General features: G+C 38.6%; 4 protein-coding genes across 4 annotated transcripts; 3 read left to right on the top strand and 1 right to left on the bottom strand.

Moving 5' to 3' along the window:
- The first annotated feature begins 6,913 nt into the window (after window positions 1–6,913).
- LOC110448400 (insoluble matrix shell protein 4-like) lies at window positions 6,914–8,101 on the top strand. Its single transcript, XM_021494621.1, has one exon. It carries the CDS (start codon window positions 6,914–6,916, stop codon window positions 8,099–8,101), a length of 1,188 nt encoding a protein of 395 aa, XP_021350296.1.
- A 606-nt stretch (window positions 8,102–8,707) lies between these two features.
- On the top strand, window positions 8,708–11,795 carry LOC110448410 (GATA zinc finger domain-containing protein 14-like). The gene is made up of 3 exons (XM_021494630.1): window positions 8,708–9,098; window positions 9,467–10,663; window positions 10,750–11,795. The coding sequence occupies exons 1-3, from the start codon at window positions 8,708–8,710 to the stop codon at window positions 11,793–11,795; spliced, it is 2,634 nt and encodes an 877-aa protein (XP_021350305.1).
- A 2,309-nt stretch (window positions 11,796–14,104) lies between these two features.
- On the top strand, window positions 14,105–18,656 carry LOC110448190. Its single transcript, XM_021494315.1, has 3 exons — window positions 14,105–14,419; window positions 15,646–15,795; window positions 17,882–18,656. Exons 1-3 carry the CDS (start codon window positions 14,161–14,163, stop codon window positions 18,103–18,105), a joined length of 633 nt encoding a protein of 210 aa, XP_021349990.1. The 5' UTR covers window positions 14,105–14,160; the 3' UTR covers window positions 18,106–18,656.
- Window positions 18,657–18,767: 111 nt separating this feature from the next.
- LOC110448184 lies at window positions 18,768–25,414 on the bottom strand. The gene is made up of 2 exons (XM_021494302.1): window positions 24,836–25,414; window positions 18,768–19,674 (listed from the first exon to the last, which is right to left on the bottom strand). Exons 1-2 carry the CDS (start codon window positions 25,286–25,288, stop codon window positions 19,438–19,440), a joined length of 690 nt encoding a protein of 229 aa, XP_021349977.1. The 5' UTR covers window positions 25,289–25,414; the 3' UTR covers window positions 18,768–19,437.
- Window positions 25,415–27,988: the final 2,574 nt, after the last annotated feature.

The following is a 27,988-nucleotide window of genomic DNA, read 5'->3' on the forward strand; positions in this document are numbered from 1 at the left end:
ACCCTCGTAGATAGGGTCGGCACCACTCGGACGCTTACACCCTGGTCAACCTTCCATAGATGATGGTGGTATACAATCTCTTTAAAGAATTAGACGATATTCAAAATGTCAGTTGTCTTCGCATAACAGTTACATACTTCAATGTAAAAATTATAACAACTTTGATGGGCAAAGAGTTGAATGTGACAATTCTATTGATATACATATTGAATTATTGTTTATCAATTACCTCCCCTTGTTTATAATTATCTCCCCTAGTCAATACGGCGGAGACTTGAGAATAAACAGAAGCACCTTACCAACTACCGAGACATGCTGGCAATTTCCTCGAGTGGGTCCTCAGAGAACGTACTCAGTGTATCTTTAATGACGATTGGCGATAATTTAATAAAATTGTTATTATTTTTTTTTATTCCATGATTTTTTTTTCTGTTATTTTTGACAGCCATCCTCTAACGTAAGTGGTATGGATGATGAATGTCTTTGAGACACACTTGAGAGTTTTACACGGATTTTTTTTATCCTTGTCGTCATTTTGGTACACTCTCGTAAAAGTACATCTAATTCTGACAGGTTACATACAATCATCTATTTGTGCTGAAATATGTATTTTTCTCTCAGATAATTAACCGGAAGTAATATCTTATTAACTACGTCATTTCCTGTTCTAGAGGCAAACGAAAATGAAGCCTACTTGCAGTCCTTTTTTTCATATTCATCAAATGTACTTCATGCATGCTGAATCGTAGAAAATCAGTTATGGAGGAAGTGCTGTAGTTTTGTTTTGATAATAATAATGATAATAAAATACAACATTTATATAGCGTCCTATATACTTTGTAAAATTACTCTAAAGCGCTTTACAACACATGAATAATATATTTTTTACAGTGAAAGTTATAGATATAGTAGATAAAAATGACATACAATCAGCATTATACATTTAGTAAGAAGAAATATGAATATAAATAAACATATAAAGGGTGATGTGTACATGACGTCAGTGCTAAGACTTGAGGAGGTGGGTCTTCAATTGTGACGTCACGCCGAGGACAAGTACATGACGTCACAGACTTACGCACTGGAGTCCAAATGGCGACTTTTTACATTTCAAAGTTGCATGAAAATTGTCGTGTTACACGAATAAATGCCACAAATCTTGATTATGTGATAAAAAGGATTTTACACTCGTTATCATTTCATATGAAATTTATGAAACTCGTCACGAATGTTTCATTTTAGCTAGCCTCATATGAAATGGAAACTCGTGTAAGATCATATATATATATATATATAGAACAATTGTGGCAATGTCATCTTGTAATATAGAGCTTCATGTGAGAATTGTATGAAGGATTTTCTTACAAATGATACGAACTCTTTAAAATGACGAACTATATCGGATGTGCGATTATAGGCTTAAACCGTGGGAGTTGTTTTTGACATCTCTGGAGATTTTTTAGACAGCTATTCGATTCTTCACATATTTATTATCAGAACACTTTGTAGACACAACCGAACGTGTCAAAACAAAATTTAACAAACTGTCACAGGGATATACCAAGGTATATTAATATATACACTTGTTAGCCTTTACTAGTTCCGTAGAACGTTTATGAAATAATATTGTTGTTTGAGTCTAGTACACGTGTCCTGTTTAGGAAAGTCCCTATGTCTATATTGATGAGTGTTTGTTACTGTCCGTACCTTGCCGTGTATGTCCATATTTGCTGAGTTACCTGCCAGGTAGTGTCGGTGTTTGTCCATATTTGGTGATGTCTTGAGTACGTGTCCAGGTGTGACAGGTGCGAAAGTCGTGTGCCGTTTTTAATAAAAACAACTGTAGGAGCTACATGTATAGAACATATATATACGTACTGGACATGGACCATACTGATAACTATATATTGACACTGACAGGACTTGATAGTCGATGAAGGGAAATATCCATTTACATATTGAAAGGTTACTGTAATGTGGAGTATATTTCGGGAAAATAACTTTAATGAAATTGTAGCTTGTACTTGTACTAAGGCAGTCATTTTGTACATTTCAGGGGTTTCTCTTCTACACTTATATTCGTGTACTGACACTTCTTCTCGGGATAATAAATTAACACACAAATGATGGAACGTATTCAGTTTCTTTAATTGCTGTGACACAACCATACTGTATCCGGCTTTATTTCCACGCGACGATATTATCGTCTTAAAAAAAAAGTGAAAAATCCGAAAATGAGGCAAGCTTGTGGAACTTGCAGTGAGGTGATGATTCTTTCGGAAATGTTTATTGCCGTTTTGAATTTACGAATTCATCTTTCAGCGAAAATATCGAAATCACTGTCTTAAAATAAAAACATATTTATATGCGTTTGGTTTGTGTTGCCATTTTTATTGTCTGTACATCGATTTGTTTTCCAAACATCCGAAAATCTAGTAATTTTAAAGGACGAATTTTCAATGTAAAACGAGTTGAACTGGTATATCAGAAATCACACCCCAATATGATAAATGATGAAGGGTGTTACAAGAATTCCTTTTGAAAGAATGTTTCGGTTTGACAGACGGTTTTCCCTGTATGCCAATCATAGAACATTCCGCACAGCATCTCATTACATCCACCGGTCAGACAGTAATTAGCGGCTCGATGACCCCCGGTCACTCCGGCCCATTGGCAGATTAGTGGGTTAGGGACAGCTAATGCGGTGTATAAACATTAGGGATCATTTACACCCCAAAGATGGCTGCGGCTGACAGCTTACGTGCAAACATATACATCTCATAATTAGATATAATTAGACTAGATATAGAAAGGCCTTCTCCGATATTAGACAGCAGCATGTGAAACCGACATCACTTTCGAAATCTGACAAACAAAATATTGTTACAAGGGCGAAGAAATGTAGCCAGATTTCAAAGTTATTGCTCGTTTTTCGTAGACTTTCCTTATCAAAGGGGTAAATTACACTTCACGTATGCCAGAATGTATCCCTGACTTGCCGTTATTGACGATAATAACACTTAATGCATGCACTGCCGTAGAACAGGTCTAACGGAATAGCTGAAACACCAGATGAGATACAAACATGTAAACAGTATGTGTAATCAGCCAGGAATAATACACACAATTACACTTGTGTGTGGATTGTTTGACATCAAAGACATACAGAAGGCCTCACCTGCAAATTACCGCGTGGCACGTGTATTTGTCAGACACTGTTCGAACATCGTGAAGATTTATGGCAAGTTAGGTTGCTCTGGAACAAAGGCCCGCATTCCAAGCATGACACGTGTACTTTTGTTTTTTTATATAAAGTATCGCGAATTGATATTTAGTTGACTCCGCTTAATGGAATTCAAATTAGTTCAATATTCATTATATATGAATGTTCGCGAATTGATATATAGTTGACTCCGCTTGATGGAATACATTTTAATTCAGTACTCATTTTATTGTTATATATTTTCAAGAAACACAAAACGTTCGTTATGATTGTTTCTGTAAAAATATTTCCACCACTTTCTTTTTCATACCCAAATGATTTCGTGTAATTCCTGATAATATAATTTAAATTATTCTGAATTATTAATATTTATTTGATCTTATTAATTGAATTCAACTTTATTACGTTTTGTAATGGTTTTCAATCTTATTCACTGACTTGGTACATCGATGATACATTCTTTCCGAGGTGTGTTACATATAGAACTCGTTTTTATTTAACATTCAGGATACTATGACATTATTTATTCTATATTATTCCATTTTATGTATAATTCAGTAAGTATTATATTCTAGTTCGTGTGTTATTTCTGTAAATGTAATATTCCGGTTACTGTAATATTCTACAATAATGTTCCCGTTTATTTTATGTTCCGGTTATTGTAATATTCTTCAATACTGTTCCCGTTAATGTCATGTTCCGGTTACTGTAATATTCTACAATAGTGTTCCCGTTTATTTTATGTTCCGGTTATTGTAATATTCTTCAATACTGTTCCCGTTAATGTCATGTTCCGGTTACTGTAATATTCTACAATACTGTTCCCGTTTATTTTATGTTCTGGTTATTGTAATATTCTTCAATACTGTTCCCGTTAATGTCATGTTCCGGTTATTGTAATATTCTACAATAATGTTCCCGTTAATGTCATGTTCGGGTTATTGTAATATTCTACAATAGTGTTCCCGTTAATGTCATGTTCCGGTTATTGTAGAATTCTACAATAATGTTCCCGTTAATGTCATGTTCCGGTTAATATATATGTATCATTTTCCGTTATTATGATACATGTACTATTATGGTAAATAAAATAATCCTATTTATTCGATATGCCCGTGAATAAAATATGCGAAATAATTAAAAATACCTGTTTATGATATATTTGTGTTGCCAGAACAAATATTACAATGGGAGTATTCCTGCTCCTGGTTTGTGCCATTTCGATAGTTCGTATTTTCGGGCCGGAAATAGACATTAAGGTCGATGAGAGAAAATGATTAATGTGGAAATAGAATTGTCAAGTATGTGTAGGTTTATGATAAAGAAAACAAAAACGACATACATGTTTAGGTGTAAATGTAGTTTCTTTTCATACAAAATTGTGTTGTACGTCAGGATCTGTTTTTCGAAAAGGTCTGTTACTTCAGTGCTTCAGACGTCTTATTTTTTGTATGTATTGTACATGTTTGAAACATTGGATAGACTGGATTTATTCTCCACAGTTTTATATTGATTCGTCTCATCGAAGTGCCACGCCAGCCATGCTACTCAAAGACGCCGCCAGTTTTAATTCTGTAACGAAGAATTAATATTTCGTTTTTATAGGTATGCTGAAAGTGACCGATTTGAACAAACCATTTTGGCTGTGAATAACTAAACACTCTATACAAGTACCAATAGTTAAAAAGCTGAAGTCGGAGAGCGCTTGTCGGTAATTGTGAATCGGTTCTTTGATGTTTCATTTAAAAGCTGCGCCGTCTATATGACAATAAGTATTAATGCACGTGTACGTCTGCCCCGTTCTGTGTTTCACCCTCCTCTACCGCCTTTACACACCATTTATACAATATATACAAGTGTAGCAGTCAAACGCCTCATTTCTGGCTACCGGGGATGAAATTAAGCGGCATTACCCCCTCCCCCCTTCAATTTCCACTCCTCCATCCCCACCTAACTGCCTTTAGATATAGACTTTCCCTTGGTAAATCGCCTTGAGTTGTTTCGGGATACTTATCTGAAGCCGCTATCTCCGGCAATTAGTTTCACAGTTGAGAAAAAAGCAGCGCCTTTAAAATGGGAATCGGATAACTCAATTTTCAAAGTTATGACAAACTTATACAGGGAATTACCAAAAGCATATTATTACATAGCATTTTGCATGATATTTTATTTCATGAGATTAATAAAGCTTAACTTTTTATTTCTTTAACGAGGCTCCGGTTGGTTTAACAGAAAAAAATCTTGACGAATTTTAGAAAGGATTGATCCTTTATATATCGTATGGTAAAGAAAATTGCGAATATTCTTGAAGGCTGAAAATATTTTAGATATTACGCCACAATAGGCTATGTGACAGAAGCTCATACCAATTGTTATATAAATTTTATCTCACCATTGACCTGCTTTCAGTTGGCATTTATAGGCAATGTGAATGTCGGCTGGACGACAAATGCAAATTCAGTGAAGCGCGTTTACACTGAATATAATTGAATTTACCTTTGGATTGGTATTTATATTACAAGTGCTTGTCAATTGGAATAATTGTGATATATCTCAATACTATAGAAACAAACTAACAAATTTAATTAGGTGATTACTTGAGCGTTTAGTTCAATTTAGTACTGTAAATTTTTCGTGACGTTAAAATTTCGTGGTTTTCATATACTATAGCCTGTTACAAGGACATTATATTTCGCTGATTTCTGATTTTCCCCTATCTATATCATACCAAATTTATGTATTCGTGGGGATTTAATTTCGTGGATTTTTGTTATCCACGAAATAAACGAAATTTAATGTCCCACGAAAATTTATGATTTTACAGTATAGGAATTCTGCTTGCTTGTTTAATGATTAATACAGCTATCTTCAAGTGAACGTCAGTCGTATCAAATACTTAACTTTATGACGTCAGCAATCTGGCCATGGCATACATATTATAGCTTATATCAATTTTATTTCGAATTTTCTATTGTGAAAGGGGGGTGGGGTTTGATATTGATGAAGCTGTGTTGAAAGACGCGGAACTCGGTACGTTAAAACATTGATTGCATTCACTTATGTGGTATGTTCTGGAGTATCCTAAAATTGTTTATATCCAGTAAGTACAAATTAGTACTTTTTTTATTTTGATATGTTTGTTTCCCCATATTGGCTGTTTTCTTATTTCATGTTGATGATTTTATATTATTTCAATACGATCGGGTTATATAGCGGCAATGCGATAAGTAGTAACCAACGGCACAACAGTCTACAACGGAAACTCCTACAACACCGGCACAACAGTCTACAACGGAAGCTCCTACAACACCGACACAACGGAAACTCCTACAACCCCGACACAACGGGCTAACAACGGAAACTCCTACAACACCGACACAACCTAGAACGGAAACTCCTACAATACCGACACAACGGAGGAAACTCCTACAACACCGGCACAACGGTCTACAACGGAAAATCCTACAACACCGACACAACGGTCAACAACGGAAACTTCTACAACACCGACACAACGGAAACTCCAACAACACCGGCACAACGGTCTACAACGGAAACTTCTACAACACCGACACAACGGTCTAGAACGGAAACTCCTACAATACCGACACAACGGAAACCCCTACAACCCCGGCACAACAGAACCCCCTACAACACCGCCACAGGGGAACCTCCTGCAACCCCGACACAATGGTCTACAACGGAAAATCCTACAACACCGACACGACAGAAACTCCTACAACATCGACACAATGGTCTACAACGGAAACTCCTACAACACCGACACAACGGAAACTCCAACAACACCGGCACAACGGTCAACAACGGAAACTTCTACAACACCGACACAACGGTCTACAACGGAACCTCCTACAACACCGACACAACGGAAACCCCTACAACATCGACACAATGGTCTACAACGGCAACTCCTACAACACCAAAACGGTCTACAACGGAAAATCCTACAACACCGACACAACAGAAACTCCTACAACACCGACACAACGGAAACTCCTACAACATCGACACAATGGTCTACAACGGAAACTCCTACAACACCAAAACGGTCTACAACGGAAAATCCTACAACACCGACACAACGGAAACTCCTACAACACCGACACAACGGAAACTCCTACAACACCGGCACAACGGTCTACAACGGAAACTCCTACAACAACACATCAGTCTACAACGGAAACTCATACAACACCGACACAACGGAAACTCCTACAACATCGACACAACGGTCTACAACAGAAACTCCAACAACACCAAAACAACGGAAACTCCTACAACACTGGCACAACGGTCTACAACGGAAACTCCTACAACACTGGCACAACGGAAACTCCTACAACACCAAAACAACGGAAACTCCTACAACATCGACACAACGGTCTACAACGGAAACACCTACAACACTGGCACAACGTTCTACAACGGTTAATCCTAAAACACCGACACAACGGAAACTCCTACAACACCGGCACAACGGTCTACAGCGGAAACTCGTACAACATCACAACGGTCTACAGCGGAAACTCCTACAATATCACAACAATCTACAACGGAAACTCCTACAATACCGGCACAACGGTCTACAACGGAAACTCCTACAACACCGACACACCAGTCACAACGGGCTACAACGGAAACTCTTACAACACCGACACAACGGTCTACAACGGAAACTCCTACAACACCGGCACAACGGTCTACAACGGAAACTCCTACAACATCACAACGGTCTACAGCGGAAACTCCTACAATATCACAACAATCTACAACGGAAACTCCTACAATACCGACACAACGGGCTACAACGGAAACTCTTACAACACCGACACACCAGTCTACAACGGAAACTCCTAAAACACCGGCCTGACGGTCCTTAACGGAAACTCCTACAACACCGATACAACGGTCTACAACGGAAACTCCTACAACAACGGCACAACGGTCTTTAAAGGTAATTCCTACAACAACGGCACAACGGTCTATGACGGAAACTCCTACAACAACGACACAACGGGCTACAACGGAAACCCTACAACACCGACACAACGGAAACTCCTACAACATCACAACAGTCTACAATGGAAACTCCTACAACACCGGCACAACGGTCTACAACGGAAACTCCTACAGCACCGACACAACGGAAACTCCTACAACATCGACACAACGGTCTACAACGGAAACTCCTACAAAACCGACACAACGGTCTATGACGGCAACTCCTACAACAACGGCCAACAGTCTACAACGAAAACTTCTACAACACCGACACAACAGTCTACGACGGAAACTCCTACAACACCGACACACCAGTCTACAACGGAAACTCCTACAACACCGGCCTAACGGTCCTCAACGGAAACTCCTACAACACCGATACAACGGTCTACAACGGAAACTCCTACAACACCGCCAAAACAGTCTACAACGGAAACTCCTACAACACCGACACAACTGTCTATGACGGAAACTCCTACAACAACGGCACAACGGTCTATGACGGAAACTCCTGCGACAACGGCACAACAGTATACAACGGAAACTCCTACAACACCGACACAACAGTCTACAACGGAAACTCCTACAAAACCGACACAACGGTCTATGACGGAAACTCCTACAACAACGGCCAACAGTCTACAACGAAAACTTCTACAACACCGACACAACAGTCTACGACGGAAACTCCTACAACACCGACACACCAGTCAACAATGGAAACTCCTACAACACCGGCCTAACGGTCCTCAACGGAAACTCCTACAACCCCGATACAACGGTCTACAACGGAAACTCCTACAACCCCGACACAACAGTCTACAACGGAAACTCCTACAAAACCGACACAACGGTCTATGACGGAAACTCCTACAACAACGACACAACGGGCTACAACGGAAACTCCTACGACAACGGCACAACAGTATGCAACGGAAACTCATACAACAACGGCACAACAGTATACAACGGAAACTCCTACAACACCGACACAACGGTCTACAGCGGAAGCTCCTACAACATCACAACAATCTACAACGGAAACTCCTACAATACCGACACAACGGAAACTCCTACAACATCGACACAACGGTCTATAACGGAAACTCCTACAATACCGACACAACGGAAACTTCTACAACACCGACACAACGGTCTACAACGGAAAATCCTACAACACCGACACAACGGTCTACAACGGAAAATGCTACAACATCACAGCAGTCTACCACGGAAACTCCTACAACACCGGCACAACGGTCTACAACGGAAACTTCTACAACACACGGAAACTCCTACAACACCGGCACAACAGTCTACAACGGAACCTCCTGCACTTCTACAACACCGACACAACGGTCTACAACGGAAACTCCTACAACACCGACACACCAGTCTACAACAGAAACTCCTACAACACCGGCCTAACGGTCCTCAACGGAAACTCCTACAATACCGATACAACGGTCTACAACGGAAACTCCTACAACACCGACCCAACAGTCTACAACGGAAACTCCTACAACACAGACACAACGGGCTACAACGGAAACTCCTACAACAACGGCACAACGGTCTATGACGGAAACTCCTACAACAACGGCACAACAGTATGCCAACATCGACACAACGGCAACAACATCGACATATACAACGGAAACCCCTACAACACGGACACAACAGTCTACAACGGAAACTCCTGCGACAACGGCACAACGATCTACAACGGAAACTCCTACAACACCGGCACAACGGTCTTCAACGGAAACTCCTACAACACCGACACAACGGGCGACAACGGAAACTCCTACAACAACGGCACAACGGTCTACAACGAAAACTTCTACAACACCGACACAACAGTCTACAACGGAAACTCCTACAACACCGACACACCAGTCTACAATGGAAACTCCTACAACACCGGCCTAACGGTCCTAAACGGAAACTCCTACAACACCGATACAACGGTCTACAACGGAAACTCCTACAACACCGACACAACGGGCAACAACGGAAACTCCTACAACAACGGCACAACAGTATACAACGGAAACTCCTACAACACCGGCACAACAGTCTACAACGGAAATATCTGCGACAACGGCACAACGATCTACAACGGAAACTCCTACAACACCGACACAACGGTCTACAACGGAAACTCCTACAACATCACAACGGTCTACAGCGGAAGCTCCTACAACATCACAACAATCTACAACGGAAACTCCTCCAATACCGACACAACGGAAACTCCTACAACACCGAAACAACGGAAACTCCTACAACACCGACACAACGGAAACTCCTACAACATCGACACAACGGTCTACAACAGAAACTCCTACAATAATGACACAACGGAAACTCCTACAACACCGACACAACGGAAACTCCTACAACATCGACACAACGGTCTACAACGGAAACTCCTACAATACCGACACAACGGAAACTCCTACAACACCGACACAACGGAAACTCCTACAACATCACAACAGTCTACAATGGAAACTCCTACAACACCGGCACAACGGTCTACAACGGAAACTCCTACAGCACCGACACAACGGAAACTCCTACAACATCGACACAACGGTCTACAACGGAAACTCCTACAGTACCGACACAACGGAATCTCCTACAACACCGACACAACGGAAACTCCTACAACACCGACACAACGGTCTACAACGGAAACTCCTACAACACCGGCCTAACGGTACTCAACGGAAACTCCTTCAACACCGACACAACAGTCTACAACGGAAACTCCTACAACACCGACACAACGGGCTACAACGGAGACTCCTACAACAACGACACAACGGGCTACAAAATCTACAACGGAAACTCCTACAATACCGACACAACGGTCTACAACGGAAACTCCTACAACAACGGCACAACAGTATACAACGGAAACTCCCACAACAACGGCACAACAGTATACAACGAAAACTTCTACAACACCGGCACAACAGTCTACAACGGAAACTCCTGCGACAACGGCACAACGATCTACAATGGAAACTCCTACAACACCGGCATAACAGTCTACAACGGAAACTCCTACAACACCGACACACCAGTTTACAACGGAAACTCCTACAACACCGGCCTAACGATCCTCAACGGAAACTCCTACAACACCGACACAACAGTCTACAACGGAAACTCCTACAACACCGACACAACGGAAACTCCTACAACAACAACACAACGGAAACTCCTACAACACCGACACAACAGTATGCAACGGAAACTCATACAACAACGGCACAACAGTATACAACGGAAACTCATACAACAACGGCACAACAGTATACAACGGAAACTCCTACAACACCGGCACAACAGTCTACAACGGAAACTCCTACAACACCGACACACCAGTCTACAACGGAAACTCCTACAACACCGGCCTAACGGTCGTGAACGGAAACTCCTACAACACCGATACAACGGTCTACAACGGAAACTCCTACAACACCGACCCAACGGGCTACAACGGAAACTCCTACAACAACGACACAACGGTCTATGACGGAAACTTCTACAACAACGGCACAACAGTATGCAACGGAACCTCATACAAGAACGGCACAACAGTATACAACGAAAACTCCTACAACACCGGCACAACAGTCTACAACGGAAACTCCTGCGACAACGGCACAACGATCTACAACGGAAACTCCTACAACACCGGCACAACAGTCTACAACGAAAACTCCTACAACACCGGCACAACAGTCTACAACGGAAACTCCTACAACACTGGCACAACGGCGGTAGTTGCTGTTCCATGCTTAACGTTCAGCAATGTGTATGTGTGCTGGAGACTGGGTATGTTGGTGTACTTGCCTCCTTGTGATAGCGTGGATCTGATGTCGACTTTATAGTGCTATCTCACTGCAATACCATTCCGAAGGCACCCAGCACAGTATCCCGCCCGGTCACATTATACTGATAACGGGTGAACCTCAGTAGTGATACGATACAATATCGTTATAAACACGTGCCCTACCCAACACACTTGACACCCACTCAAAGCTCCATTCAGAACAAAGGACTACTCATTACTGATGTTCATATGCACTGCAGCATCACATACATACATGCACGTGCACACATCATCTATATATTAACAATACATACAGGGTGTGTTTTAAACAATAAATAAACGTGGAGTTTCATCTCAGAACAAAACCCAGGCATAGATCATAATCAATCATAATATATAAATATAACCAGTCACGTGACTTGTAGCAAATATTTCGTTGTGCGTGCGCATTGTTGTAAGTATCAAACGGTTATTCGATCAGGTTTTATGACAGCTTACAAGATGGCTGTAACTTAAGTCTCGGGACTCAAAGGGACGAGTCTAGAGATTGGGCAATTCCTTTGATAGAGCAATCTTGACCCTAGATTCGTTAGGAGTGGATGGAATCTCTTTGATATAACATCATTGTCTTTCCCGTTATTAACGAGTAAGCAACAGCGGCTCATTTAATTACTGTTAAAGCGATTTGTAGAAAATTATTGTTTTCATAGTTTTCATTTTTATTTTTTGTGTAATATCATGGATTGCCTGCCCCCTATCCTACCCTACGCCCCNTAGTAATGATGAAACCCCCACCAACCACAAGAAAAATAAGTGTTTCTACATAGTAATATTAAATATCCCCCCAACCCCCAAACCACTCATAAGGGAAGTGTTGAAATTGAAAATTGTTTCTACATGTCCCGTTTGGAATGGAAACAACTCCAATTATATAGATAATGAATAGGAAGACAAAACGGCCAAGCATATAGTAAAACAGACATTATTGTCGCATGAATATAGTACAATGTATATGAATACAATGTAACTTGTATGTAAATATCGTATGCTGTAAATAATGACATTGTATCTTGTAAATACCGTGTAAACACATACAAGATCCATGTAAACACAGATTCTGTCAGAGTCATTGACAGTTATAAGCGTGTAAATGCAGGCACTGACAGACATGGCCCCCTTACATTCCCGGCTATTAACAGTCCCTGCTGGTTTCAAACTCCATCTAATGGAGTGTTGAAGGCAGCTATCAGCATATGATAAATCGAGCGTTAAATAGCTATATGGCCGACTTGTCTGAGGTTTTAACAAATTACAATTGCTGTATGTAGCAGCTGTCATTGTCCAATCAAAAACCTGCAGCTATTCGGCATCGAGACTTTGTTTAGATAAATCAAAGTCGAATTTTCTGATTGGCGGAGAGTAATGTTACGCCATTAAAATGTCGTACTATTTTAGGTATGCATTTTTCCGGATCAGGTTTCCCGTTTTTGTATTGTGTATTATATTCGCTTGCGCATATCTATCATTTTGCAAGGGAGATTGACATTTTTTAATGTCAATTTGTATGATAAATGTTTTTAAAATCGCTTACTTCAACCTATAAAAGGAAAGAAAACTACGTATAAATAGGATGCGTTAATCTTGTCGGGTATATAGCTTGATCTTAATAAAGATTTAAAATAAATTCAAGCTTAATGTCCAATACATATAAGGTTGGTCTAATTATCCGATTATTGGATTATTGATGTACGCTTTTAAACTCACATCAGGTGGTATGCATATACATTGTTTATAAAAACCCACACTCACACACACATATTCAGAGACATTATTATAAAGATTAACTCACTAATACTTGAACGGCAGGTTCATTTAAAGAGATTTAATCGTGGATTATTTGAAATAGTGTTTGCCAGGCGTTCCGTGATAACAATTATTCCACAGGGGAATGTTGCCCTTTAACGAAACGATTTGTATCGCATGCAGTTGTACATGGTCTTAATAATAACTGGAGTTTAGACAGCAAGCCGTTGACTTCTTTGGTTGTTAATTGTGAACTTCCGGAATGGGCATCATGGAATCGTTTAAGAACAAATGTTTTGGTTTGGATGTACCCGGGTCGAAATATATCGCCGGGGTTGTGTTTCTGTCCTTCATCTGTTACTTTCTTCAGTCCCTAGGGTTGGTGACCCCTTATTGGGTCAAGTACGACCAAGGGTCAAGTCTGGCCACTGTTGGATACTTTTATGGTATATGGTCGGAATGCAGCACCACCACTTCCGGTCCCACTGCGTGCGTAACATGGGATTCCGGAAGTTTGACAGGTAAGTTGTAAAATGCACCAGTTTAAATATGTCAAAGACACAGGCGAATAAAATGCGGGTCAAAGTGGCCTTGATTCCTACTATTCACCACCAAAATGTATATTTTCTATGTAGAAATGACGTATTCCGGACCCTTTTTCTCCGCAATCGATTAATATATACAAAGATATACATGTATATATATTGTTCAGTGCTAAGTTGATAAAGTATCTTATTGACAAGTTCACGCAATTTGTACTCATTGAACCTCGTTTGCTGGATTGAGCGATTTCGACGACATCCGGCTTCATGGAGGTATAGGACACTCGGTGGTTCGAGGGAGCGGGGGTGAATTCATGTCTAACATTTAAATAGTATTTTGAAATATTTAATATTTTTTTAATTACTCGGTGTAACCCGTTAAGTACAATGTGTCAGTGACTACACTGTTCTAAGCTTATGAATATATATGAACAAATAAAAAAATTACACAGAATCTTCAGAATGAAACGTACTTTAACCATTGTTATTGCAAATATGTAAATGTATATCTACAGATTCGGTAATTATATAAACATTGAAATCAAAATTCCATCGCCAAAATCATGATATGTTTAGGTATTGTGAATGATAATTAAAAAGGCTTTATAAGTAAATTTATCTATATTTATAAAGAAATAAAGAAAAGCGAATGATTACAGACTAATGATGTATCGAGGCTGTCTTTGTTGGGGGATAGGGAATATTTATTTGGTGCAGCAAGGTTAGATCGTCTACTGAAACAGGTACTACTGTAAAAACTGATTACAAGGAGGTAACTTACTCAAGATATTGACATTTTTTCTGAAATAACATATGCTAATGTGGGACCTTAACTTTGACAACGGGTGGTCGGGTGGCGTACATGCTAACACACTCGCCTTTCACCAAGGCGGCCGGGGTTCGATTCCCCCGATCGGACCTGAAAAGGTATGGAGTCACCTGCCCGACCACGTGGGTTTTCCGAGTAGTCCGGGTTCCACACACATTAATATAAGACTCCCCGTTCGCAAATATCCGGACCAACAAGAGTGATTAATATAAGTTGAAATAAGTTGTTTCATAATTGTTGTAATGTAAATAAATTTATATTTATATATTTTGATTGATCCCTGGCAAGTAGGCAATTAAGCGCAGAAGAATTTGAAACACCATGTTTGTTTAAGCGAGTTTAATTTAATGTTCGTTAATTTTCTTTAATCTTGTAGGTACTTTCAGAGCAGCGCAAGCGTTCGAACTGCTGGCGTTCATCTTTCAGACTGGCGCAGAGGTCGGCATGATTATATTCGCTTTCCACGACAGCAAAAAGTTCCACAAAGTAATAGCAGTGGTCATCGGATCTCTGTTCTTAGTGTCCAGTAAGTGGCTCTTATGTATGTTTAATGACCTCCCACCTGCACACTGACCACGGGTCAAGCACTACAGGATTTTGTACGTCACACGTGTAAGGACGAGCAATGTTAATGGTCTATAAGACCACAGAGGTACAAACGCTTATTTGTTGGTGACCGACCTGGTCCGCTTTCAAAGTTGCCAATAAGCACTATCTAATTAATTAGATTGCCGATTAGCATGACATATCAACTACATGTAAATATCCACCAAAATACTAGACAATACATTTAAAAAAAAAATTATTCTAACACCTGCCTAAATATTTTGTGCAAATCTCTGTACTGTCATTTTCTATTGAAATGATTTCGAAAAGAACAGAGATCACAGGAAACATATATCTGAACTCTTGGCCTAATCAAAGAGAGACTGAATACTCTGGTAAGTTGCACATGCCTGCAAGTGCACTTATCATCTTCTTGTCTCATTAAGGACCACTCATGTTTCTCTTGAGCAAATGGACATCAAACGTCCTGACCACTCAATATGCACGAGCACGATCAAACATTTCTAGGAGAAGACACTTCCGGTCAAGGTCAATGTAACGTTGTTAAGGTCAGCCCTTTTTCCGGCCAATTTTGCTGCAATATTGTTTGCGCACGACGTCAGGAAAACATTTTTTACATCCCATGATTTTACTAAATGATATTACTTGATTCGGGTAATATATGATTTATATCAATGTAGCATAATAATTTAAACATCGATAAGAAACGTAAAATACGTGTTTAAAACCGCAGTTGATTTTCGCCATGTTTTGCAGNATATACATTGCCTGTTTTTTTTTCATTAGAGAATTACAAACAATATGTTTTACTTGTGAAAGTTATTGAGAGCTGGAGTATGCCAAGGTTCAGGTTTAGGGCCATAGTTTTCTTTTTTTGTCTGGCTTTCCTAAATGTAATCACTCTCGTTCTCGAATTCTTTCGTAATCGAACTAGGAACGAATGTAAAATATAACGAACTTTTCTTTAATAACAGTACACAAAGAAAATGCTTCATTCAAAATATGCAACTTTACTCCTAAGAATCACCAGTATGCGTGAGTAATATTATAAAATAGGTACGATTTTAAACTGCATGCATCGTCACTATGGTAGCACGCAGCCATTTAAGTATTTACCATTAATTTAACGTTTTTGTTTTATATAAATCATATTCATTGGATGTCAAACATGTTCTACATATATAATGTGGCATATTTCTAGATGATACCCTGGTATCTCAACTAATGTTCGTCTTTAACGGATCTAGTAAGCATTTAAACCCATGATCACTCAGTTTGAGAACAAAAATAGTTAATATCAATCTTAAGGAAAGGTACGTGTGTTCCAAAAAAAGAGCGGATTTAGAAGTTGTTGTCTTTTTATCATACATGTTTAAATTTGGGCTCTAAATCCGAAAATGTTACAATTCAGTCCTTTCATATGACGTTATCTAACAGCTGTAGTTATTTCCAAAATAACAGTTTGAACAGTCTTCGTTGAAGAACATCCTGCTATATTTGGTCAGAGTGGCAAAGCACACGTTACTCGGCCAAAGATATTGCAATGTAAGGGAGGTAACTCGAGTTTATGCTCTGGACTGAAGTTTAATATTGCAGCCACAACACAGCTTATTAGGATACCCTAACCTCCTATTGGTCAATATACTACGTTTTCTTCATCTCTCCCCCCCCCCCCCCCCCACAGGGTTCAGTACCACAGCGTATAAACTATAAAAATGGGAAATTTAAGTTGAAAATTATACGAAACAAACATTTGGGAAGATTTCTGAACCTTCAAATATAATTTAATACGGTAGCACTAGATAAGCTTACTTTTTAGATACTATACACGTTATTTTAACGAAGTTTTAAACGACGGAGCAGTATTTTCTGAACATATTTCACCATGATTTATATATAGTGGGCATAGTAACTGGCATGATACCTAACGTTTAAAACTGTTAATAACCTCAGTAGAAATTACACTGTCACATTCAAACATGACTGGAAATACCCCGCAGTTTGTAATATTATAACTTTAAAGCATTTCCATTCTTTATTTACAGGTGTTTTGACCTTAATGGGTGCCATCTTGTTCTCGTCAGACAACTCTGTCGGCGGGTCGTTTAGCTGGGCGTTCGGATTGTCTATATTTGGAGGAATCACTTCAGTGCCATTCGGACTCTTCTTTGTGTATATATTTTTCATAACAAAGCAAAGAAAGGATAATTATAAAAAGACACCAAGAGTGAAAGTGACTTTTGTGAAGAACACAAATCTGAAGTTTTAAGAACGTGGAATATTTATAAAAATAAAAGTGTTTCGTAAAATGTTTGTTTTTTATGCGCCTTTTCATTTACGTGTTTTCATATTTAGATTCACACGAACATGCTATTCCTAAAAGATATCTTTCACTGGCATATTTATCTTTGAGATTTTCAATTAAATCCGTGTCCTGTTTCTCAAAAAAGTAAAATTGTACGTCATTTGAGCGTTTTACTCAAAAGCGTTATTCATGTTATCCGAAGTGAAGCGATAATAATCTCACTGACCAATATCTATACATGACGTCATAAAGAAACAAGGTATTATGTCACAGGATACTTTATTTTTAATATAAGGATTGAAAGTCACTTTTTTATGTCAATGCTGTTCAATACATTTATTTACAGCCTGAACTAATGTATTGTTATTATTTATCTAAACATGGGTATTCCCTTACAATTCCTCTATATTGTAGTGACTGTGTCGTCAGTGAAAACATGATTACTGGAACAGCCTCAAAATGACACTGATTAAATTGCAAACACAGCCCTACGAACGCAATTTCTTCTGGTTAGGCGTATATACGAACCTGAAGTGGAGATGTAAACTTTCAGTTGAAATGTACATATAATTGCATGGTGTACACATAATATTTTTTGTTTAATAAGACATAAGGTGAAATGTGTGTTGTTGTCTTTTTGCTTTATTAAGCAAAACGGTTAGCATGAATTTACAAATCCATTTTGGATCTATGATCATAAGGGTCATGACATTAAAACAGAAACACGTGTTTTTGTTTCCAGGAAGCATTATGTCATTAACTCAAGGAGGCAACACATCAAAATTAAAATCAGGTGATGTTTTCGTTAAAATGAAATCTGAAAACATAAATTAGGCATATCCCGGGATCGAAATTGATGGCTTACAGAAAATACAGTCTGCATTTAATTTAATCAATTATAACAGTACCTATATACGGAAACAACAGCTCAAGGCTTGTGTATATATTGTGACTGACTGATGTCTTTCAAACGTAAACTTCAATCAATCATTCAACTGTTTATGTCTCAAGCAGGACATTTACTTCCTTACGGTAGAATAACAAGTCAGTTGTGGTTTCGTTTGATTTACTTTTCTGTCGCATATTTGCTCTTGAATTTAGCTAGCCATGTTTATTGTTTGAATTATTTTAAATAATTTACTCTAAATATTTCTTTTAAAATCCCGAAAAACAACAACATATGCTATTGATATTTCTGATCTTTTTCCAGCCCCTCCCCTCCCGCTTTAGTATATCATACATCTGACTAGCTAAATTTAAGTCCCTGTGTTGTGAAAGCCTTCGTTTTCTCCATTTTTAGTCCAATATGACAAATCCTCTACGAACTGTTTTCCTGGTAATCTTCTTTGATTTAGGTTTCCGTGATCCCGATCCTGATCTTGCTCTTGCCCTGGCCATTGCCCTTGCACGTGACCTTAACCTTGACCTCCAGCCTCGTCTGGGCTTTGGTTTGGCGGGAACGATAGAAAAACTGCCTTTATTGGAACGTCGTGGCGTTTTTCGTCTGGTTCCGTTGGGTTTGCCTTTCTTTTGCTAGGTGATGGAAGAAAGAGAAAATATAGAAACTTTAAAGACCTTTTATCTTCAAAATTTACAAGATACGTGAACGTGTATTTTCGTTTGATATTGTGATAAATGCTATTGTGAGAGAGGTGTTCCAGGATTTAGTTGAAGTACAGCGCGAATTTCAACCAATTTAGCCATTTGTTCATTACATTGACCCCTTTATTATTATGAGGAGGTGATTTCTATTTCTAAGGAAAAACAGTGAAATTAAGCTGTGCGCAGCTCTCCTAGTCGTACATGTACCTAGTTATTTCACTGACCACAAATTAAAGCTCTATACCACTCTATACGGAATCAACTGCGAGTTGTCATGAATTATAACAAGAGATCCCAGAGGGATCTTGGCGCCCACTATTGTACAATCTTCATTAGTTCTTTGTCACTTTGATCTTTTCTCTTTTTTTCTTTTATCTGTTTGATCGAGTCATGTTAACAGTAAATGCAAATTGAAGTAACTTTTGATTTAAACTTAATACTGCTGTGTATAAAAGACAACCTTCAAAGTGAGTTTATCATTTCATATATAAACTAGTACAGTACTATAAAGATCCCTCCATTACTTCCTGAGAAATTGCGGTAACAAACCTTTAATGTCACAATCGAAGATGGCTTTCCTGTCGGCCATTTTGTTTATCCGATCAGTTGAAAAAAATATATGCACAACTACAGACCGAGGGGAACCTACATGTCAAATTTAAGAAAGATCTCTCCAGTGCTTATTGAGGAATATCGATAACAAACCTTCAATGTCAAAATCCAAGATGGCTGCATGTCGGCCATTTTATTTATCTGATCATTCTCGAAAGTAAACATGTACAACTAAGGACCAAGGGGGAACCTACATATAAAATTTGAGAAAGATCTATCAAGTACTTCATGAGAAATAGCGATAACAAACCTTCACTGTCAAAATCTAAAATGGCGTTCCTGTCGGCCATTTTGTTTATCTGATTAGTCTTAAAAAAAATCATGCACAACAAGGAACCAAGGGAAACCTATAATATGTAATTTGAAAAAAGATCCATCTGGTACTTCCTGAGAAATAGCGATCACAAGGATTGTTTAAGGACGGACGACGGACCTCGGACGCCAACTCAATTGGATTCTACTGAGTAATTACATTTTTAAAACGTAGTCTTTACCGGGCCTATAAATAGTACATTGAGTCCGAATCTGGGTGCCGTTTCACGACGAGTAAATAGTCACGTGCACGTAACTTAAACCGGAAGTGAATGATCCAGCATCGGCGAATCTTATTTTAATCACGGAATTTGATTAGATGTTATTTAAGTCCGTGTTTCAATGTAACGTTAGGCCTATGATGCAAATCTTCAACAAGGAATTGATACTTTAACATGTTCAAGTAAGCCTAATTATCTCCACTTACTTTTGCGGAATTCAAAGCGGAATTCTCTAGCGTGGAGGTTCGCGCAGACGACACTCTGTAAGCTTAAACAGTGGGATTTGACAGCTCGACTTTATAAAGTTCTATGGAAAACGAAACGGTCTGCGAGATTTCCAAAGTTAAAAGACGACCGAATTTCACGGAGAATGAGTGTCAAGTCCTTGTGGAGCTGGCAATTGCAAATATAAATGTCATACGGAGCAAATTTAGCGCTGTCATAAACGTAAATATTTACGTGCACGTAACTAAGTGCACGTAAGTTACGTACAGGGCGTTTCACGAAATCGTACGTAACTTCTCACACTTACGTTCGGGTTTACGTGCACGTAACTTAAACCAGAAGTGAATGATCCAGCATCGGCGAATCTTATTTCAATCACGGAATTTGATCAGATGCTATTTAAGTCCGTGTTTCAATGTAACGTTAGGCCTATGATGCAAATCTTCAACAAGGAATTGATACATTAACATGTTCAAGCAGGCCTAATTATCTCCACTTACTTTTGCGGAATTTAAAGCGGAACTCTCTAGCGTGGAGGTTCGCGCAGACGACACTCTGTAAGCTTAACAGTTGGATTTGACAGCTCGACTCTACTATGGAAAACGAAACGATCTGTAAGATTTCTGGAGTTAAAAGACGGACAAATTTCACGGAGAATGAGTGTCAAGTCCTTGTGGAGCTGGCAATTGCCAATAATATACATGTAATACAGAGCCAATTTAGCGCTGTCATAACCGTCAAGAAGAAAGCTGAGGTATGGCAGCGCATCACCAACAGGTAAGACACAAAACCAACTCGTACTTTTAATTGTAACTCGTAATTTCCTATTTTTCCTTACAGTAGATAACTGGCCATATTGTGACAAAAAGTGTGTGTACTGGATTTAATAAAGAGGTATCGATCGATACATACTATCGCAGTTGTTGTCTACTAGGCATGTCTCTGGCCTAGTGCATATTAGTCGCATTTTAGTTACCGGAGACAGCAGCAGTGTCAATGGTTTAACCAAAGTTTGTAGGTAAGTGTATGGTACTTTATTGTCAAAAGAACTGAAAAAAACCTGACCAGTGATTAGTTGCAAATAGCGGCAGTACCCAAAAAGTTTCACATGCATTTTTTGCAAAATCTATAAATAAAGATTTAAAAACTGGTTATGATTTCATTACTAAATTACTTTACAGTCATGTTTAAAACCACGGAATTAGATTATGCTATCTACTGTATGTCTGTGTTGAAATTTAGCCAGCTCAGACAGATATTCTAGGGAGTGTGAGTGAATATAGCGAGAAGTCCTCATTTCCTTATTCAGGAAATATCTATTGAACATTGAAGTTAAGCTGTAACTCAAAAATAATCTTTTTTTTTCTTTCTAAAAATATGTTTTGATAAAAATGTTTGAGGTAAAATTACTGCAACCAGGAATTAAATGTCAAACTTAAAAAAAGTGTTCCCTTAACCAAATACATTACATTTGACATAAAAAATAGATACATGTATATGTCAGGTGTATTGGCCCACACCAGATCTATTAAAAAAAAACCCACAAATAATTAACAAGAAGGAACCTTGTTTTTTGCTTGGGAGGGGTTAAATGTTCAAATACAGTGTTTTTTTTTCTGATTTACAGTATCCATGCAATCAGTTGCTTTAAGAGGAACAAGGATGAGATAAAAAAGAAACGGCAGGACATGGGAAGCGAGACGAGAAAAAGAGGCAGCCGGCTTTGTTAGCAGCATGGGGAGAACTGGTGGAGGGAGTGCTCTAAAGCCCCTCACAAACATGCGGGAACAGGTATATAATGAGGTGATGAAAGTTGATTGATCGAGTCATGATTTTCAAATGCCATTCAAGGTTAACACTTCTGGTTGGACACATGTGACTTTCGAAGAGTTTAAGTAATTTCAATCTCATACATCAGGTCAGTGTTATGAGAAGTTCTTTTCACACTACCAATAACATTTTCTATGCGACACCTATTGGTTGTGTAAAAAGAACTTCTCATAATCCATACTTACCAACCTGAAGAACATGTTAAGAAACATTAGGTCAGTGCCTTAGTATACATTTGTACCTTTGCATTTTTATGTTGATAAATTATGAGTTGTGTCCCTTTTCCGATTTTTGTCTACAGAACTGTTGCTGTTGAATATAACAAATTAATCACTTGACTTAAACTAATAAGAATGCATGTCTTTTTTTTTCGGATTGAATAATATCCAATTGTTTGTTCAGAAATTTTGCTTACATACTTACAATGTAGTTATATTTGATTTATGTTGATTTTGTATATACATATGCTTTGACTGTTTATTAATTTGGTTTGGTTTTATTTTGTTTAACGTCCTTATAACGGACTTAAGGACGGCCTCCCCTGTATGCAAGATGCATGCGTATAGTGTATGTGTGTGTATTCTGAGAGGTTGCGATATGTTCGTGTTTGTCTCCTTGTGATAGTGCGGTACTGATACCGACTTTTTAGTGTTACCTCACTGAAACATACTGCCGAGGACACCCAGCAGGAAGCCCCACCCGGTCACATTATACTGACAACGGGCGAACCAGTCGTCCCACTCCTAACTTAATGAGCGTTAAGGAGGAGTAGAAACTACCATTTTTAAAGACTTTGGTATGTCTCGGTCAGGAGACAGAACCCAAAGCCTTTCTCACAGGGGCAAACGCTCAACAAATGGCCAAAAGTGAGACATTGTCAAGGGAGACATTAGAAAGAAGAAAGTTATTTAGGAGAGAAGGGATAAGGTCCCAAATTTAGTCGCCTCTTTCGATCATGCAATTCGGGGCAGCAGGTACAATTCTTACGCCCTACCTGCAGGGAAATGTCTATTAAATTGTCATATTTATTTGTTACAGATTTTAGGCATTATTGCCAAGTCTTCCGTTGTCGGAAATTTGGGTGGTGTGGAATCATCCTTTGAGGGTATGTTGTCAGATTTGACAATTAATACATGCACCTAGAACAAGTAACTACATCTATATGTATGGTAATAATGTTAATACAACCAGTTAAGCTCATGCTTTCCCCCAAAAGACAAATGAGGTCTAGACGCTCAGGGAAACAACACGATTTATGTGCAATACATGTGTACAATGAACCCAGCTCTCATTAGTTGCATCCTGCACATTGATAGACATTTCACAGCGTTAACATCTGGGACCCTGTAACGCTATTTCTGCATAGAAATCTTTGCTAAATGAACAACAGCAATTCATTTTAGCTTTTATTAGATTTCCAAAGAAAAAAATATACTTTTTAAATAAAAATGATTTAATGTTATGATTATGAAGTTTTACGCTTATTTGAAAGCATTAATTCATGGTAAAAGCTGGTCGGGTAGCGCAGTGGATAACCCATTCGCCTTTAACCAAGGCGGCGAGGGTTCGAATCTCCGATCGGACGCGAAAAGGTATTGGGTCGCCCACACTAAGACTCCCTGCACGCTTCTTACCCGACCAACAAGGGTGATTAATATACGTTAAATAACTTGTTTCATAATTGTTGTAAAATAAATCAAGTTTACATTTAAAGCATTATTTCTACTGCAGGATTTAAGAGTCACGTTTTAATGCGTGACATAAATTACACAGCTACCAAAAGATACCGAAATTTTAATAAATATTAGAATATAGGATAGATAAGGTTTAACTAATAGGGGTTGTTACAAGTAACGAAACAACGTATCCAATATTATATAGATGATACTTACCGACTCCTTTTTAGTACCGAGGATGAGAATATCCCGAAGAGACTTTTTGAAGATACCCTCATTTTGACGTTGAGGAAGCCCCTTTGGTCTGTTTTGAACTGGTTTTCTTTCTCGATTAGGCTTCTTTCCTCTGACTGGTTTATTTTTCCGCGGCAGAACTTTCCTCTTTTCCGATGATTTCTTAACCTGTCTCTTTTGACGTTTACTCCTCCCGTCCAAATTGTCCACTAGCTGGTACGTCCAGTCCGATTCCGGTCGGAACTGTCCTACATTTGGTCCAACGATTCTTCTCGGGCCCAGACTGTTGGACATGTCCGTCGAAAATAAAACATCTTTTTGTTCATATTCATTTTTTGAAAGTTGATTGACTTGAAATTCAGATACCTTAGCTGGATAGCCATCTATTGCCCACGCGCAGATGACCACAAGGCAAATTCCTAAAGTTACGGCCATTTTACGTTGAAAGTTTGAACGAGGTAATACTAACGGAAAGAGTAAACAATCACAATGAGAATCTGTGTGTGTTTCAAATGTATACTCTCATTATACTGACGTTTTAAGTATTAAAAGCACCACCCATTAGAAGATGGAACAAAGAAAATATAAATGATGGAGTATTGTTATGATTGATAACGTTAGGTTAATGAAATGCGGTTTCTGGTAGTTGTGTCAGGTGCCAGATATTACACACACAAGATTAGTGTCGTATCAAGTCAGTAAAGCACTTAAACAGTAATTAATCATATTACCAGCTGTACGGCAAAGTACGATATCAGGGGAAGGCAATAGTCATATCATTGTCAAAGCAGTGGTACAATCGTCAATTGTTATACAGATCCAATGATCATGCGCATGACCATATATCCGGTCAGTACTATACAGACTGACAGGATACGGAATTTGTTACGTCAACAATGCAACATTCGTAACCAATAGATTTATCATATTCTAAGAAAAAGTATCAAACATTGTAAAAGTTTAGTTCGGGCCCAATGTAAGTAAATGACGAGAAGATAATGTTTAGATAAATAGTTATTACCTGTCATACTGATTAAGCAGGTATTGATTGTAAATACATTTGTATGTCGAGGCAAATTAAAACCATAGAAACTTTGAATTGAAAGTATATCCGTCCTATGCCACAAACAAGAAATTTTAAAGGGTTACTGATTGCTTCATGCATGTGGTACCATACATTCATATGCAATATGTCTGTTTTAATGCATTTAAACATAACATTCACGTTTCTCCAGAAATTTTTGGAACATTATACAATGTACATTTAATCTTTTTCCCATGAAAATGAATTGTTATTTTTTTTACAAGTAATTGCCCGCGGAGTGATAACATGCTGTTTTGTCTCTAATAACGCTATATGATAAAGCACCTGTGTGAAACATTCCTCGCTTGTCGCCCGTCAATCACCAAACCTTAGCTTTGACATGTGACAGCTGGGAACTTAAGACAGATACGATCTGTGTATCTGTTAATACGATACCACGCCCTTAGTCTCTCTCAGCAGTGATGTATGTATGACCAATTTTCAGATGTTTTACCAGGAAAGACTTTGTATCCTTGTTATATGGCTTGTTCTCAGTTTCCCAAAATTTATTAAAACTTAAAAGATTATAAATTCAAACAAGACGCCCACAGGGCCTGTATCGCTCACCTGGATAATAAAACAACCACTGAAAACTGTTCTTATTACATAAAATACCTCCAATAGTTCAGAAGAAGGATTTTGAAGAATTTTACCTCAAATTCCCCTTTTGAGCCCAGCAACTTTGCATCCAAAGAGCAGAGGGGCCACACCTTATGTTATACAAAATAAAGTCGCCTTTGCCCAATGATGCTTCAGACCAAATTGGGCTGAAATCCCTTAATCCCTGTGGTAGAAGAAGGGTTTTAAAGGTTTAACATCTATTTCACCTATTTGGACCCACCCCTCTGCCCCCAAGGGGCCACACCCTCAATTTATACAAAATTTAGTCCTCTTGACCGAAGGATGCTCCAGACTAAATTAAATAAAATGTACGGAGCAATTAAAATTCTTGAAAAATTAAAGGAATTGTAGATTACAGATGCTGTAACTATAAAATCAGACGGTGAATACCCGATCCGTGTGATATCAAAAGAATTTAAAAGCTGGCAAAGTAATAACTGGAGACTGAAATCCTCGGGCGAAAACGTAAAAAATGGAACATTTGGAAAAATATAATTATTCTTCTGGATGAAAGGGAACACACAGCACGTGACAGTGAAGCGGGGCAAAAACAGTTCGACTTGTTGGCAAAGGAGGCACTTGGCAAAAACCCCATCTTGTACAAATACGTGATAATGACTGCATGCTTATATGTATTGAGCATGCGCACTAGGAAAGTTTGTTTGTTTGTTTGTTTATGTTTAACGGCCCTTCGACGGCTGTGGTCATTTAGGGCCATGGTGATTTATTTATTTATTTATCTTATTTTAACAAACATGTGAATCGCGAAGATAAAATCAGATAAAAGTGGTTCATTTTTAAAAGTATTCGCATTGTATGTGTATATAATAAAAATAATGATAAAAGGGGGTTAAAATAATAAAAGAGATAACGAATAGATGATATGGAATATGCGGTATATATATAACGTCAAAAATGATTAGGTTGGTTAAAAGACATCAGAGTCTATAAAATAGACCGATATCTTTTAAATAGTTAAATAATGCCTTCGAATCCACGGAACTGAAAAGTGTTTTCATATCCGGGACTCGGAAGTAGTTATCACGAATGTGTTTAAAATCGGAACATTCTATTAAAAAATACTCCACTGTAAATGGAGTGTCACATGGGGAAAAGAAACGATATGTGAAGTGGCCATTACTAAGTTGTTAGTTGTGTTCAATACGAACGGTTGATTTGTTTGATTTGTTTGTTTGATTTTGTTTAACGTCCTATTAACGGCTAAGGTCATTTAAGGACGGCCTCCCCTGTGTGCAAGATGCATGCGTGTAGTGTATGTGTGTGTATTTTGGGAGGCTGCGATATGTTCGTGTTTGTCTCCTTGTGATAGCGCGGAACTGATGCCGACTTTATAGTGCTACCTCACTGAAACATACTGCCGAAGACACCCAGCAGGACGCCCCACCCGGTCACATTATACTGACAACGGG

This window comes from Mizuhopecten yessoensis, unplaced genomic scaffold, assembly GCF_002113885.1.
Source record: "Mizuhopecten yessoensis strain PY_sf001 unplaced genomic scaffold, ASM211388v2 scaffold419, whole genome shotgun sequence".
Classification (NCBI taxonomy): domain Eukaryota; kingdom Metazoa; phylum Mollusca; class Bivalvia; order Pectinida; family Pectinidae; genus Mizuhopecten; species Mizuhopecten yessoensis.